General features: G+C 43.4%; 1 protein-coding gene across 1 annotated transcript in view; it reads left to right on the top strand.

Moving 5' to 3' along the window:
• Positions 1-7,692, top strand: part of LOC120513345 (katanin interacting protein) — a 56,744-nt gene extending 49,052 nt beyond the window's left edge. The window contains exons 25-28 of the mRNA XM_039732683.1: positions 1,573-1,674; positions 2,322-2,482; positions 4,853-4,941; positions 6,249-7,692. Of these exons, the coding sequence (XP_039588617.1) occupies positions 1,573-1,674; positions 2,322-2,482; positions 4,853-4,941; positions 6,249-6,304 (408 nt within the window). The 3' untranslated portion in view covers positions 6,305-7,692. The remainder of the gene's footprint in view (positions 1-1,572; positions 1,675-2,321; positions 2,483-4,852; positions 4,942-6,248) is intronic.
• The last annotated feature ends 8,763 nt before the right edge of the window (positions 7,693-16,455 follow it).

The raw sequence follows: 16,455 nt of genomic DNA, 5'->3' as shown, positions 1-16,455 counted from the left end.
CCCTGGGATGGTTGTTGAGCTGGGAGGTGCTGGATGGAGCAATCAGCCCATTGATGCTCAGCCTCTGGAGCTGGGCTGCTGAACCAGAGCTTGTGGATGCTCCCATCCTCAGTGCAGGCTGCCTGGAAAGCTGCATTAACTCTTTGATGTGTTGGAAGCTTCAAAAGCTTGAAGGGAATTGGTATTATAGCCTTTCTTTTCCTTCCTAAATGGCTTTTCCTTTTAAATTCTGAAAGTGGTTTCCTGTTTTTCAAATTCATTTCTTACATAAGCAGAATTTGAATTATTTGCTCTTCTGTTACTGATTGTCATTTCATTTCTTTGTTTGAATGGATTTTTAATCAAATGTATAATTTGCTGTGGGATTAACAGTTGTTGTTGGAGACAATGCTCCAGTTGTCTCATGGAAAATCACAGATGCAAACATTTCTATTGAGCCAATCTACCTTTCTTTCTTCAGTAAAAAAAACCCCAAAACCCAGCATAATGATTTAATATAACCTACAGTATCTTCTCTAGTACATCAAAGGATTAAAACTTCAGAGGATGCTAAAGATGAAGCTTAAGATATGTTGATCTGAAGTTGATATAGTGGCTCATAAAAGGAAAAGCATGGAATTAACTGTAACAGGCAAGATTGGTTTCCTGCCTGCCTAATCTTTGGTCTTAACATCTTGACATTAACGTCACTGAAAGGCAGATGAATAATACCTCAAGCAGTAATTGTTTAGCAAGCATCTGGAGGATTGTCTCTAAATTCCTGGTAGTATAACTCACACAAAACCTGCAAAATTTCTGCAATAGCTTTCAGGGCATACAGGGGAGATTTTAGTCTTGCAAATAGAAAGGTGGATTCCATTCATATTTGGCAGAAAGATGAAATGGAATGGAATAGAATAAAATCATTGATTAACAGAGTGGTTTGGGTTGGAAGGGACCTTAAAGCTCATCTCATTCCACCCCCTGCCATGGCCAGGGACACCTTCCACCATCCCAAGTTGCTCCAAGCCCCATCCAGCCTGGCCTTGGACTCTTCCAGGGATCCAGGGGCAGCCACAGCTGCTCTGGACCCCCTGTGCCAGGGCCTCCCCACCCTCACAGGGAACAATTCCCTCCCAGTATCCCATCCATCCCTGCCCTCTGGCAGTGGGAAGCCATTCCCCCTTGTCCTGGCTCTCCATCCCTTGGGAATTGTCTCTCCATGCAGAATAGAACAGAACAGAAGAGGCACCAGCTTGTCTTACCCCTAAGGACATGTCTGTATTTGGTTTATGAAATACTCATTAAAAGTGTCTTTCCCCCTCTCCTCCAATTTCCAGGCAGTCCAGGATGACTGGAATGACAAGAATGCCCCAGATCTCATCTTCTGTGCTTTTGAGAGCAGCTGTGGGGTAGAGCCAACATCTGGGAATTATCAGCAGGGATGATAGCTGAACTCCCATCCCCAGCATCAGTTATCTCTCCTCCAGCTATATTCCTTTAAATATGAACCTCTTTTGATGTAACATGCATGAGAATTCAATTTCTTTGGGGACTTTGTGCTGTTTAATATAAATTAATTCTCTTTTGCAGGTGAATAGGGTATATGTCATTTTTGATGTACCTACTACCGTGTCAATGATCAAGTTATGGAATTATGCCAAGACACCTCAGAGAGGTGTGAAGGAGTTTGGTGTAAGTAATTTTCCTGTGCATTTTGTGTGTCCTGTTGAGTCAGCTGGCTCCATTCTGAACGTGTTCTCACAGTTTGTTGAAGTGTGATTCCATATAATCTCAGAGGATGGGATTCATCTCATTTAACTCTGCATTTAATATTAAAATGACTAATCTATGCCAGTCATCTGTCCTCCCTTTTTTTGTCCAAGGAAAGAAAACTTTATCTGATTTTTGTCTTAGATAATTGTCTTAAGACAGGATAACACTTGCCTTTTTCCACTGACTGTAGAGTAGGCCTGGAAGACTAGTTTGAACTACAAACCCAAGTTTTAGACAGCTGAAGTGAGGTGAGATTCATTAATTCCTGGATTTAAGAGTGATTCACTCCAATGAATAGAATGGCAATTATGTAAAACACGAAATACATTTTTAATTACCTACTTGAGAGCTGCATTAAAAAACATCAGTGACAAGATAAAAAACTTGGGGAGGAAAAAAAATCCAACTCCAGCAGCAAATAGAGAAATGGAAGTTTTAAGGAACAAAAGCTAAATTAATGGCTGGATTTGTGAAACAAATAGGGCAAAATGCTTTTTAGAGACAACTGCTGAAAGCAAGGCCTGATTTCTTGATGGATTTTTGGTTTATTTCTTCAATGTTTGTAGCTTCTGGTCGATGACTTGCTGGTGTACAATGGGATTCTGGACATGGTGAGCCATGTGGTGTCAGGCATCCTGCCCACGTGCGACCCCGTGGTGCCCTACCACACCATCCTCTTCACGGATGACGAGAGGATTTGCCACAAGGAGAGGAGAAATGTTATCAGGTATGGGAGTGGGTCTGGCTTGGGACAAAGAATCTGGGCTTTAAAAACTGGTTTGATGTCACTGATGTCAGCAGTGTGAGTATTGCTGAGGAAAATTTCCTTCCAGAGCATCCCTGGCCTCGCTTGAGGAGGAATAAGGAGATTTTTAGATATAAGGACCAAATTACCAGCTTTGTTTGCAAGCATTTTTTAGCACTTAATGGTATTCATGATTTATATTTACATCTGTTTTCATGAAAGCCTGTAAACACAAAATAAAAAAGTTAGGCTTCCTTAGAGAAGGATTAATAAATCCTAATGTTATTACATAGAGGGGGAAAAAATAGAAAGATCATGAAAAAAACCAAGCACCAAAATTAAAGAAAATAAACTCCTCTGATTTGACACAGATGCTAATTAAGAAGCCAGAATTCTACTATTTTATGAACAGTCTAAAATAATGAACTTCTAAAATGAGAAATGAATTGCATTTGGGGGAATGATGCTTTAAAACCACTAAGTTGGCAATCTCATGGAGAATGTGATGAAATCCAGTGAAAAAGGCACTTACATTTAGAAGGTCAGGATTGGTAGGGTCTAAAAAAACAGTCCCTGGCAAGGAAAGTAAAGATTTGAAAGAATAATTTATTTTAAATGGGATTGAAAAGTGAAAAAATGAAAGCTTATAGAAATGAACACTTTCTGACATGTTGGACAGCTGACAAATGGAGTGTTTTGCACATGCATCACTTGGAAAAAAAAAGGCAAATTTTGCATAGATAAATGGTGTGTGATCCACTCAGAAGGATATTCAAACATTTAGAAATAAGCAGAAGGAACATGAGATGCTCTGAATAAAGACAGAAGTTCACATTTGCCTGCAGGGTTTGTTTTCTTGTGTTTCCCTGAAGCATTGGCTGTTGGCCACTGCTCCTGCCAGAGGTTAAATAAATTATTATTGTTTGGATGCGTTGTGTTGGACTCGTGTTTTTGTACCAGTGGCTGTGTTGTCATGGTAAGACTTGGAGATGAACAGTTTCTCAAAGTCAAAAAGTCACTGAAATGAAAATGCCTTGAGGAAATGAAAGTTTTGAGAAAATTTTCAATGGGTTAGAAAAAGAAGGAGGATGGGAAACAAAACTTTACTTTCCTCAGCTTCAGATCTTTCTGTGAGTAAAATTATTTTATTGAAACCAGAGAATCACCAGCTGTAATCACAGATCTTTTTTACATAACTTCCTTTGCACATATTTATAAGACATATGTCCTTTGATCTACTTTAAAGAGGAGTTTTTGGGGTCACAAACACTGCATGGTCTCTTTTCCAGTGGAGAGCATGCTGAGCCTCTTCTCCTGCAGACTCCTGTGCTGGAGTTTTCTTGCTCTTTCTTCCCAGCCTGGTCTGCAATCATCTTTTCTCTTTTCTTCACCTCCCACCCTACTAAAATACAGGGTACTTCAGCAGCAATGGAAGACATGCTGGATAATATCCTCTCATTTTAAAAATGCTCTGGAGCTTTTGGATGCTGTTGCTGGAGCTTGTGATGTTGGCCTGTTCTCCTTCTCATGGCACTGTTCAGTATTTTATGAACCTGAACTTGAGTCTGATATTATCATTAGTAGTTTAAATTTTGGTTTGCTTCAATATTGGCTCTTCTGCTTCACTCTGACAGTTTGAGGAACATTAAGTTTTTCTTCAGAAATAGAAACCCATTTTGTGCAGTATTTGGAGAGAAAAGGAAAAAAATATACTTTTATTGCAAAGGCACAAATGGGATTTTTTGGGCTATGTGATAGGGAGATGTTATTAGTGATGTTTTCCTTACCTTTCAATTCAGCTCATAGTTTTCACTGTAATTTGTTTAGTTTAATTTACCTTTGAAGTTATTACTTCTTTCCCATAAAGAAATGGTTAAAATTTTGCAAGCAAAAAAAGCCTGCAAGCTTTTAAAAAAGCCTGCAAGCAAAACTTGTCACAGTAAATGAGTTTTGTTTAGTTCAGAAAAGTTTCAAATAATGCTCTTTCAGAATTAGAAAGCAGTGTGGAAGTTCCATATGGGGATTTTTATACCCCCTTTGTACAGCTCTGATGTAAAATCTCACTTTGCTTTGTGGTTCAAGCTGTGTAGGCAGGCTTGAAAATTGTAGAGTGAATATGATATTTATATTTGAATGTGTGCCTGAATGAATGCCACTAATTAAAACTGGCAGGAAATCCTTCAGGTGGATGAGGACAGGACAATTCCTGGGTGGGTAATCCTGTGTGGTGTGGCTGTGCTGTGGAGCTTGCAGGACTCCAGACATCCCTTCTTTGCTGTCCTTGTCCATGACTCTCATAACTTTCCCCAATGTTGATGATTTTGGCCGTTGTACTGATTTCAATCTTTTCAGCAATCATGTGGGGGATCAGGATGTACGAATGATGAATGAAAATGAGATTGTCACCAGCAGCAAAAAGAAACAAGTTGTGGCTGATCCGGGTGAGTTCTGTCTTCCACATTTTGCTTCTGCTCAATTCCTGCAGACACAGTGTGGATAATGAGCATTGTTATAGCCCTAAACTGGGAAAAGTGGGAAGTCTTATGTATATTTAGCTCTGCTTTTTCTGTCCTAAAAAGACAAACTGCAAATTTCATCATCTGTGGGTTTCTGCTCTGTATCTAAATCTGAAAGTGGATGATGTGGTTGTGGCTCATCACAGCACTACAAATGCAGAAATCCTCAGCAAAGGACCTGGCTGAAGATAAATTGAAACTGGCTGTTAATTGTGCAGGTTCATTGATAGCTTTTGGAATAATAAGCTCATTGCATCCCCACTGGCCTTTTAAGCAGCTTCAGAGATGGTTCAGATGTGTCTGAGAATCAGCTGCTTGCAGCTCCTTGAGCAAACCCAGAATCACAGTGAGTGTAACAAGGGGGGAACCGTGTTGACTCTGTTCCTCCCACTGTCTTTCTGGTTGGTCTTTTTGCTTACAAAGTGATAATTAAAAATACAACCTCTCTTTTTTTCCCAAGGAGAAAGAGTAGATTGTATTTATAGTCTGGAGTACCAGTCATTCATTGTAAATTACTCAGAATAGCTCCCTAAATACATCTCAAATTCTCAGCCAAGCTGGTATATTCATGATTGGTTTTCTCTCCTGAGCATGACACTTTCTCCAATTAGTTCTCTAGAAAGTGTTACAGATATTATTTGATAGCTTTTAATAACAGTTCTGTAGGAGAAGGATTTGAAATGCCATTGCCTGTGAAAAACCAGCTTGAAAGTTAACATATTTAACAATACTTGTCAAAAGTATTCTGGACATCCCTGTGCCCACTGGAATGGCATCCTGGCTTCCAGAGCAGACCTGTCCAGTAAATGGCAGCTGTCATTGCCATGGCCATCACATCTTTTCCAGCACTGAGGACACAGAGCCTCTGAAGTCACCAGCTGAGGGTGCCTGTTGCCCTCTGCCCCGTGTCCCCTCTGCAGTCCTGCTGGTATCAGCCACAGAGGGTGTTGATAACACATTTGTGCAATGATTTGGGTTGGGGGATACTTCAGGGGGTTCCCTTCCTGAGGGAGGGTCCAGCCTCCTACTCAGATCAGTGTAGCTTGCACAGGAAAGGAATTCCATGGGACTGTGGAAAAGCTGGCAGTGTCAGTGTCAGAAACATCACTGAGAAGAGTAGCTCTGCTTCATTCTGGGGTGGAAAGAGAAATGGGCATTTCTGCTCCTCATTTTACCCCATGGCTTCACTGTTAGTGTACAGTGCTAAAGCAGCTCTTCATTTTCCTCAACAGCTCTGCGCCCCAAAACCTGCATGAATGAGAAAGGACTGCAGAGGAGGAAAAGATAACAAGGGAAGTCCTGAATGCATCCAGCCCTAAGGAACTGCACTCCAGATCTCCAAAATATGCATATCCAAATGGAAGATTTTCTATGTCTCCTGGTGCTGCACCACCTCCTCTAGTGAGAGGCAGTTTTATTTGCTACAGGATTCTTTTTTCAGAATGAAATCTGAAGCGTGAATTCAGTTTCCTGGGGTTTTTTTTTTTGGTCATGATCTGTCTGAATTTCCCCCCTTATCTCTTAATTGAAAATTCAGGGAAGAAGGAACATAAAGGAGAGAGTGAGAACCTTTCTGCTGACAACTGTTCTGCCAAGTACTGAGAACTTGGGTTAAGCAGGATTGTCCACAAGTTTTTTTAGATTATTTCCAAAGCTTTTATTCCTAAATCCTAGCTGGATGATCACGAAGATCCTCACTGGAAGGAGGTGTTGCTTTATTTCTGATGCCTGTAAATAGTTCTCAGGGAAATGCACTTATTAGAGGGAATACTCTTTAGCTGTCTGTCTCTGGGCATGTTTTGGTGCCAGGGCTGTCTGTAGGAGCTGCCACTGTTTCTGACACCTAGACAGGTTCCACTGGGCTTGTGGAAATGTGATGGATGCTTTTAGGAAGTGGAGATCAGGGAAGTGGCTTTATCAAGGTTTAATAAGTGCATTTCAGCTGTCACCTTTTCATGTTTTGCAGTGAAATAATTATTTCTTTCATCATTTCACTACCACGGAAAAATCAAGTGAGGTGTTTTACCTGGAGTGCCACTGACAGGCACTCTGCACATCCTTCAGAGTCCTCCTGCTACAGAGCAATGTTTTTTCCTTCTATTTTGCCTGAATTTTTATGAACAAGGAGGCTGTGCCTCTGTGCTGCACTAACCAGATGTTGCCAGCAACAGATCATCACTTCTGAGAAATGGTAAATGCCTTTTAATTAGCTGAAGGTAAGGAGAGAAGTACATTTTTAAACAAAAATACCCTGCACATGTAGTCATTTATATAAAAACTCTAACCAAGTAAATATGCTGCAGGATTTGCTATGCAAATGTACTTTTCCCTGCAAACTTGGTATTTGTGACAACCTGTAAATCTCTTCCACGGATTCTCATTTAGAACTTGCTCATTCCTGTGATTCTGTGATTGTTTCCAGAGAGAGCTGAATGCTGAAGTCAGGATGTGCTTTTACACATAAACCAGAGATAGTGGTGCAGCTCAGTGTAGAACCAAACTGTGCTGCTTCCCTTTCTGCCCTGTCAGGAGTGTAATATCTTGTATATTTGATTATTAAAACTTCACTGCTGTTGCCTGAGCTGAAAGGACACAAGATACCAATGCATTCCCAGGTTTCTGTGTACTGATGGAGCAAAACAATTTATTTTGTACTAAATACAAACTACTTTACTTTTAAATGTAAAATAGTGTGTGTATGTTGTACTTTGTTTAAGGGCTCTTCCCAAGCTGCACTGACTAAAGAACCCTCTTGTTCTGAGAACTGCCCCCTCGTTTGCTTCTGGTGTAATTGTACCAAAAACCAAGTGCTAATTTTTGTTCCAAATAATGTAACAGGCATCTCCAAATGAAAAAGAGGAGAAGCTGAGAGGAGGGGAATTAGAAGGGCTCAGAGCAGATATAAATGTCTGTGTTTGGAAGGGGAGAGGGTGTAGCAAGGATTTCAAGGCTTACGGCACAATCTCAGATTTGTCATGTAGGCAATCTCTGGATGGGATGGGGCCTGTCACATTGTTTGTTCTTCTGAGAAAATTGCATTGGATGTGCAGAGAAATGAAATCTGCTGTTTCCTGGCACTGAACAGCATCTCTCTTATTGATCTGAGAAGATAAAGAGGGGGAGAGGACTTCCTGTGCTCACCTGTCTTCTCTGTATCTGTCTGGAGCATCTCAAGTCCTGCATTGTGGGCTAATGATTTTTCAACCCTAATTCTTCAGGTTTTGGAAATTACAGCAAACTATTTGGTCAAGCTCAGGTGGGTCACAGTTCTGTCTGTATTTCCCTGCTACCAAGTCTTCCTCACCTCAGCTGGTGACTGCAGCCAATTTTCAACACCTTTTGCCCCTGGAAATCTGTGTCCAGTGCAGCTGGTCTGGCATCTGCCACAGAGTGCAGTGGCTTCAACATTTACATCCTCTCCCAGCAGCCCTTGGACCCATTCAGATTCCCCACAGCTGCCTCACTGTGGAAAGACCATGATAGTCTTGAAAATATTTTAAAAGATTGTCAAGTTGTGGAACATCCTCCCCTGCAGTGTGTGTGTGTGAGAGAAGGGTTTGCCAGCCTGCTGTCTGTGATGACAAAAACCACCAAGGCACAGCCTAATGGACTCCTTGGTTCTAGTCAGTCATTCCAGAGAGCAGCATAATGTTTAGAAAATACTTCATTCATCTCTGTGGGGTAGGAGCTGTCAGTGTTTGCCCTCCTAATTGGAGCTGAGATGTAATGACCCTTTATGTAACCAAGGATAATTAAGAGTCCTAGTCAGCCCAATACACTCAAACATAGACACTTGACTCATTTCTTCAGTGAATCAGGGTTAAAAAAACAGGGTTTATTCCATTTTTCACCTTTTTTTATAAAAACTAACTCCTCACAAGTACATTCATGTCAGACTGGCATTTACAGGAGGGACAAGAGGAAGAGTAAACATGCAATCAAGAAAATCCCCACGGAGCTCTTGAGTCAATGTCAGGCACAGTTTCATCAGGAGTAATTCAGCAAGGATGTGCCCAGTAACATCATTTGACATTGTCAAAAGCACAGCAAAGGAAAAGGAAGGATTCATAGGAATTCTTGCTGAATATATTGATGTACATTAATAAAGTTTTACCCAATTTCAATATCTGAGCACTGCAAAGACTTTTATGCCACATCAGTAACATCATTTGACATTGTCAAAAGCACAGCAAAGGAAAAGGAAGGATTAATAGGAATTAAATTAAATTATTAAATTAATAAAGTTTCACCCAATTTCAATATTTGAGCACTGCAAAGACTTTTATGCCACAGTTGCTCACCTTTACCTGTTGTGGTTGGATTTAAAGGGCTTGGATCAAGATAACAGAAATCAATTTGTTTGTCCCACAGTGACACTGAGAAGGGCAGAGGATAAAGAAATAATCTGTGAGGAAGTACATGCCAGGATGCCTACTTTTTGATCTGGAAAAAGATATTTTTGTCAGTGCTCACAGTGTAATCTGAGATACTGGGAAGACCTGCAACTTTTCAATTTCTGCCTTTTTGTGCTTTAATCCAGGAACATTTAAACAGCAGGGAGAGGCACCTGTCTGTGGAAAAGGGAACAAGCAGTGGTGCAGGGTGTGAAAGGCAGCACAGAAGGCACAGAAACCTGAGTGTATTCCTGAGTCAGAACACTCATCCATGAACCCATAGGAGCCTCATCCAGCAGCTGAATTAAACTGAGCCCTGCTCATGGCTTAGGCTGGACTGGAACATGAATTGTACTGCAGCATCCTACTCAGGTGGTGCTGTTCTCTGTAAAATCTCCTGCTCCTGCTGCACTTGTACCATGTCCCTGCTGTGTCATTGCCCTGGTGATGCCCAGCCCTGCCACACCAGGGATGTGTGCTGAGCTGGTGGCACTGACAGTGCCCATGAGGGACTGGGTGCTGTGGGACTGGATGGGGGTCTTGGAACACCCTGCAATGGCCAGAGACAGGAGCTGCTGCCAGTGGGGCTGTGAGGGGGAGAGCAGTGCATGAAGGAGGTTGAATGGAGTCTTTAAACTTTCTGAAAATCCCAGGACACACTCACTTCCCAGCAGAAGTCAGGTAGGAGCAAACATGAAGGGCTTTATTGACATCTGGGTTCTGCCACATGCAGGGGATGAAGTCAGCTTTCCTTTGATTGACTGGTAGGAGAAGCATTCCCCATTCCCTCCTGCTCCCTGCTGGATGCAGCTCCTCACCATCCTGGGAATACAACCAGTGGTGGGAGCCCAAACCTTGTGTAGAGTGCCTTGGGTGCCCTCTGTGTTCTGGGGCTGCTGATCCAGGAGGCTGAGCTCCAACAGGAGCTGCTCTTCTGGTAAAAGTCACTGAAGCAGCCAAATCTCTTCCAGGATTCTTCAAGAAATATGAACAACAGACACCACGTGGTGATGGCTTCACCATTGTCCTTCACCAGACACTGAAACTGTGCACCCTGCAGCATCCTGGGTTCCCTTTTGGCTTTTTTCCCATCATGACTATCTTATAGCTGCATCATCATGCTTAGAAGGCCAATCTGTCTGCCAGAACCATGCTGAAAGTGCTGCTCAGAGTCACTGCTTGCCTTGCTGCTGTGACCAGCCCATTCCACTCTCCAGCTCAGATGTGCTGCAGGACTAGTTTCATTTCTTACTTCTCCCTTAGGAAGGGCACTTGCTCTCTGATCTGGGTGTCACCTGTGGCATTTTCTGAGACCCTGACAAAGGCGAGGAAATGATGAATCTGACTCCATGTTCTTAGAAGGCTAATTTATTGTTTTATGATCTATATTATATTAACGAATACTAAACTATACTGAAGAATACAGAAAGGATACAGACAGAAAGCTAGAAAAGATACTAATGAAAACTCATGACTCTTTCCAGAGTCTTGACACAGTTTGGCTGTGATTGGCCAATAAGTAAAAACAATTCACATGAAACAAATGAAACAATCACCTGCTGTATAAACAATCTCCAACCACATTCCAAAGCAGCAAAACACAGGAGAAGCAATGAGATAATATTGTTTTCCTTTTTCTCTGAGACTTCTCAGCTCCTCAGGAGAAGAATCCTGGGCAAGGAGATTTTTCCAGAAAATATGACAATAACAGTCACCCACTCCTGTGTCACAGCACTGTGGCTCCTGTTTGTGTGGGATCCCTATTTTTGGGGATGGCACCTTCATTTTGGAGGTGTCTCCTCTGAGGAGCAGAGAGGGAGCAGCGTGACACCCTGGGAGGGTGTCTGCTTCCCCCTGTGGGCTGAGGCCCTGCTGGTCAGAGCACAGGAAGGGAGGGACTTCCTGGCTCAGGGGCCTCTTTGCCCATTTCTGTGACTATTTGCTTGTTTGCTGAGAAATGACTTAGAGCCCATGTGAGACACAAACATCCCTTTATCACACTGCTTGTATCACCCTAATGGAATTCTGTCAGCTGAGGATAAAATGTGGACTAAGAAAGCAATTATAGAGTGAATCTCCAAGCTGCAGGAAGAGCTGAGAGATGGGGACCGAGTGCCCAGCTGGAGTAATTTCTTGTCCAACTGGCCTCTAAATCTTGCTGGGAAAAGATCAATTTTCCACCCTTGTCTGACAGCATCAGTTCCCTTCACCCTGGCTCAGGACCCTGTGAAGTGCTGCAGTGTTAAAGAGCTGGGCCCAAAAGGAAACACTTGCAATTGGTGACTTCCTTCTTACAGACCTAGAAATTCCTGGAGAAGGGGCAAATCAGGCTGCAGACCTCCTGTCTGCCAGCTCTCCTTGCTGCTGGCTGAAGGAGAGGACTGACCATCCCCATGAGCAGCAGGGAAAGTGTTTCCCAGCCTGGAATAGTGCTTCCAACACCCCATGAGCCTCCACCCATGGCTCACTGCTTTGGCTGTAATTAGGAGAGGAAAACCACCTGACCTGTGAGCTGCCCTCCCCAGGTGTCCTGGTTATTTCTGGAAGGTCTCAATTAGGCAGTGAGAGCACAGGGAGATCCTGCCTTTAGCTTTCAGCTTGCTCAAGGTCTCTTTGGGTGTGACTAAAATCAACTTGACTCTCAAAGTCTTAGTGCTGGTCTCTGTCCTATTGCTCATGGGACTTCCAAAAATGCACACACTTTGTGCAGTTTGTGGAAAGAGAATGGACATTTTGGGGACTATAAATCCAAGGAAATATATCAGATAGGTAGAATTAGCTCACCTGAACTCCTCCCTCTAAGATATCACAGAAGCACTGAGGATGGAAAAGACCTCCAAGATCATTGAGTCCAACCTGTGACTGATCACCACCTTGTCAGCCAGACCAGAGCATTCATAACTCCTCAGTTATAAAAGCAGGCAGGTCTCTCAGCCAACTGTAAAATAAAATATCCAAAAGAATGATGGAGGGAAACAGCACATGAATGAATGACAGGAATTTGTTGGCAGCAATGTGGCAGCTGAGGTAAGGTCCTGCTTGTGCAGGAGGTACATGGAATGGACCTTGAGGATAAAAACACAGAGTGAGGAGACAGGAGCAGATGTGTGCCTCAGGGAAAGTGCTGCCTGCAGGTAGGAAGTGAAATGCAGCAGTGCTGCTTGGGAGCATGGAATTTGTTGTTTCAGAGTCCATTGCTTGTTTTCCTCAGCTTATCTGGATCTAGCTGGGAAAGGAGCTTCACACTGGTTTTTGACAGAACATTGTGCTGGGCTAAGCATGTGGAGGTGAATGTCAGTGCTAGAAATAGCCAAGTCTCCTTCTCAGCAAAAGAGCATTTTTAACCTGAAAGTCTTGTGGCCCTGGAGGAGCCTGGAGTGGGAGCAATGGAAGGGGAGGTTTTGGTTCTGGACACTGCACCTCAGAGCCAACATACGGGCCAGGATGAGACTGGAACTCAGCTGCTGCCTCCTGAGGGTGTGAGCCCAGCGGAGAATTATGGACTGTGCTGGTCTCCAGACTGTGCCCAGGCAGTGCAGCTGGAGCTGAAACAGATGTGAGGCAAAGCTGGGATGCAGAGCCAGTGTGGTCAGCAGCAAGGCAAGGGAACACAGAGGGAGCTGCTGTGGCTGGGAGGGTTTCTCAGGGAAATGACTCCTCACCCAGGGGGCCATTGTGCTGGAGAAAGAGAAGGTCCCTGTGGTAAATGCAAGGAGCCAGGACAGCTGAGCCCTTTTATCTCTTTCACTGAGAATTCTCTTCTGCCTGACAGCGTGAGGTGGCTGCCAGAACAGAGGTTTCTGTGTGAAACAAGCTGGGGAGAGGACTTTCATCTTGAGCAAGAAAGAGCTTTTATGTCTCCTCAGAAAGGGCCAGGGAGCCCCAGCAGAGCAGGAGGATGCTCTGGCCAGCCCAGGGAGCTGGGACACGGTGGGGCTCAGCCCTGCAAAGCCCCAGTGGGGCTGTTCCTGCCTCTTATTATTCCTGGCTCTGTGCTCCCATTCATCACAGGTTTCCCTGACTGCTTTCTGCAATTACACACCTCTTTTTTTAACTTTACAGAAATCAGACCAGGTTGCACAGAGCTTCAAGCAGTCTGGCCTGGAAAACTTCTAGGGATGGAGGATGCACAGCCTCTCTAGCCAATCTGTTTTAATACTTAACTGTCCCCATAGGGAAAAAGTTTTTCCTTTGGTGCATAATAATCTGTACCCTCCCCCTTTCCCTGATTAAAGGCACAGATCAGCATGGATAAGACTTCTGGCATTGCAGAAAGGTCATCTCTGTTGTTGTCATTGAGCTGTGTAATAATAAATTCCATCTCTCAGCTATAATTTCAGATTTGCAGATTAGCAGAAGTCCTATGATCCACCTCTTTTCCTGGTATGCTGGAGACACTGCTAAAAATAGAGTGAGTAGCAAAACTACCTGAAATGGTCTGAGCCTAAACAGTGGTAAAAACTAATTTACAGTGAATGTCAGTTCTGGCTTGTTTCCAAAGGAATGTTTTGGGACAGCTTGCTGTATACTGGAAATTGTTTGGTAAGGATTCGTTGGTGAACAGATGAATCAAAGTGACATTTCCATTACCAACAGGAGATCTCTCTGTGGCCAGAATTCATGGGGAAGGATGTGGGATGATAGTATGACTTTTCATTATGTTTAATATTGTCAGAGAAATTAAATAGCCACTATTATTCATCTCTCTGGGGTAGTAACATATCTGAATATTAACTCAAAATGGGAGATCTGATCAAAACCCACTGACCCAGCAAGGCATTGATGTGTATTTTAATCACTCTCTATGGGCCACTCTGATAATTTACTCTTCATAATAAATTGGCCAGAAGCTGTGGTCTGCATTTCTCAGGGCAGGGCTGGGGAGGATCCGTGTTCTCTCCTTGTGTGTGAGCCCTTTGGGATGTCCCAGTGTCACTCCTGTTCCTGGGGGAGCAGCATCGAGGCCCTCAGGACATCTGCACTGCTGTCACCTGCCTGTGGGCTGGGAATAAGAGTCCAGAGATGATTTATAGGGCACTTGTTTCCCTGTCAGACTCCGAGGAGGGGAGAGGTCTGTGGGGGAGGGCTCCAGCTCGGAGTGGGAAAGGAACCACTTACAGAAATGGATGGATAGCAGAAATGGAAAAGGGTCTCGGGAGGCACCTTCACCTTGGAGAACAAAGATTGCAGGTTTGTTGTGAAAATGAAGTCAGGTTGAAATGGAGTGTGCCAGGGGCAGTGGCTGTATAAATGTACAGAGAACACATCATGTGGAGCAGACATTCAGGGAGGACTAATGGAGGAAGCATTACTGGTAATTAATGGCACTGCCCCAACCCTTGTCACTCACAATTCAGGACAGATGATGCCTGTAATTGATATAAAGATGCAGACAGTTGCCTAAAACTTGCTGTGCTGTATTTTAAGTCATAAAGAAGAAGAGCTGGTGGACTTGTTTTGCATAAAGCATTTGCATTATGCAGGGATATTATTATTAACAGTACGAAGGGGTAACCCTTGAGGTCATAAAATGCATGGTTCAATGAGTGACTTTGACTGCAATTATGCATTAGAGATATTAATGAGAAGGCTGACAAATGAATTGGTGATGCATGTAGATCTAACCACAGCAAAGAGCCCTCCAAACCAGTGCTACAAAAAGTTTGCCATTTATCTTCTTTATCCACTGATGCAGATGTAAATTAAGTTCCTTTATTATTTTAAAAATCTTGTTGTTGTTGTTTTTGTTGTCAGAAGCTTGTTTTTATTGCAATGGTTTCGTTTTTGCAGCACAGAGTTTATTATTCAGGTTTTTTTACTGGAATGCTGTCTGATCAGAGGGGTTGGACAAGCTGACCTCCAGAGGCTCTCTCCAGCTGAAATTATTCTGTGATTCCAGGAGCAGCATGCATCAGGACCCCCTGTTTAACACAACTTATCTGCAGAAGAATCTGTTCTGCCAACTGGAGCCCATCGAGCCACAGCAGGGGGCATATTAATAGGTTGCTTATTTAATGCAATCAATCAGTGCAAACCACAGATTGCCCGAGGCTGGAAAAAAATATTGTTGTCCTCACACTTCTGACCAGACATCTGCTCTGGGAGAGGACAGGGGGGAGGCAGGCTGTGCCAGGCTCCGAGGCCCTCAGGACACAGGCAGGATGGAAGCCCAGCAGCCAGCATGGCCCTTGAATGAGTGTGATGCTAATGACTCTGGACCCGGGCAGGGCTGCAAAATAGCAAATGTAATGCCTGTAGTTAAGAGAGAAAAGGAAAGAAAGTAATTTGGTCTGGTATTGGGTCTTCGAGCTCGAGAGTATGTGTTCAAGGAAAAAAAAATAGTTTAATGAAGAGTAGACAGAATGCAACATGGATTTAAAGGCTAATTTTTCACTGTGTGTCTGATTGCCTGCCCTGCCTGTCTCCATACAAGTGGAGGTGATAACATTTTGGAGAGAAGGCTTATTTATGCTGAGGGGCCAGGCAGGAGGGGTTGGAATCAGTGTGAATTGTCCAAGAAGAACAATGGCTGAATCTCTTTAACTGTCACAGTAATGGGGCTGTGTAATTGCTTTTCTGTCTGAATACCAGGCAGCAAGACCTAGAGCCTAAAGACAGAGCAAGCTTGTAACAGGGCACATTCTGGCAAGCACAGGATGTTAAAAATCAACGCCAAAAAAATTGCTTTCAGGCCTGTATATTTAAGACACTGCTGTCTTAGTTGGGTTGTGCTGACTCAGTTCTGTGCTCTGCAGGGAGCAGGGCTCTTCCTGAGGTGTGGGCGGCCAGCCCTCGCCCTCCTGTTGTGTTAGGAGTGGGTGAGTGCAGAAAAAATAGACTGGACACAGAAAAACTCTCTGGGACTGTGGGCAGACAGCTGTGCTTCTGTCCCCAGCAGAGCAGCAAGGGAAGCTGAGACTTGTGGAAGGATGAAAGCATTTGGTAATGCACATCAACAAGAGGAAAATGAGTAGAAAATCAATGGATTTTTCTACCTGTGTAGAAATCAGGGAAGGTGCCTCAAGTACAAGGAAATGGTCATAAA

Source organism: Passer montanus, unplaced genomic scaffold (genome assembly GCF_014805655.1).
Source record: "Passer montanus isolate IOZ18808 unplaced genomic scaffold, ASM1480565v1 scaffold8, whole genome shotgun sequence".
In the NCBI taxonomy this organism is placed as follows: Eukaryota; Metazoa; Chordata; class Aves; order Passeriformes; family Passeridae; genus Passer; species Passer montanus.
Note: the sequence above shows the minus strand (reverse complement) of the source record. Positions and strands in the feature narration are given on the sequence as shown.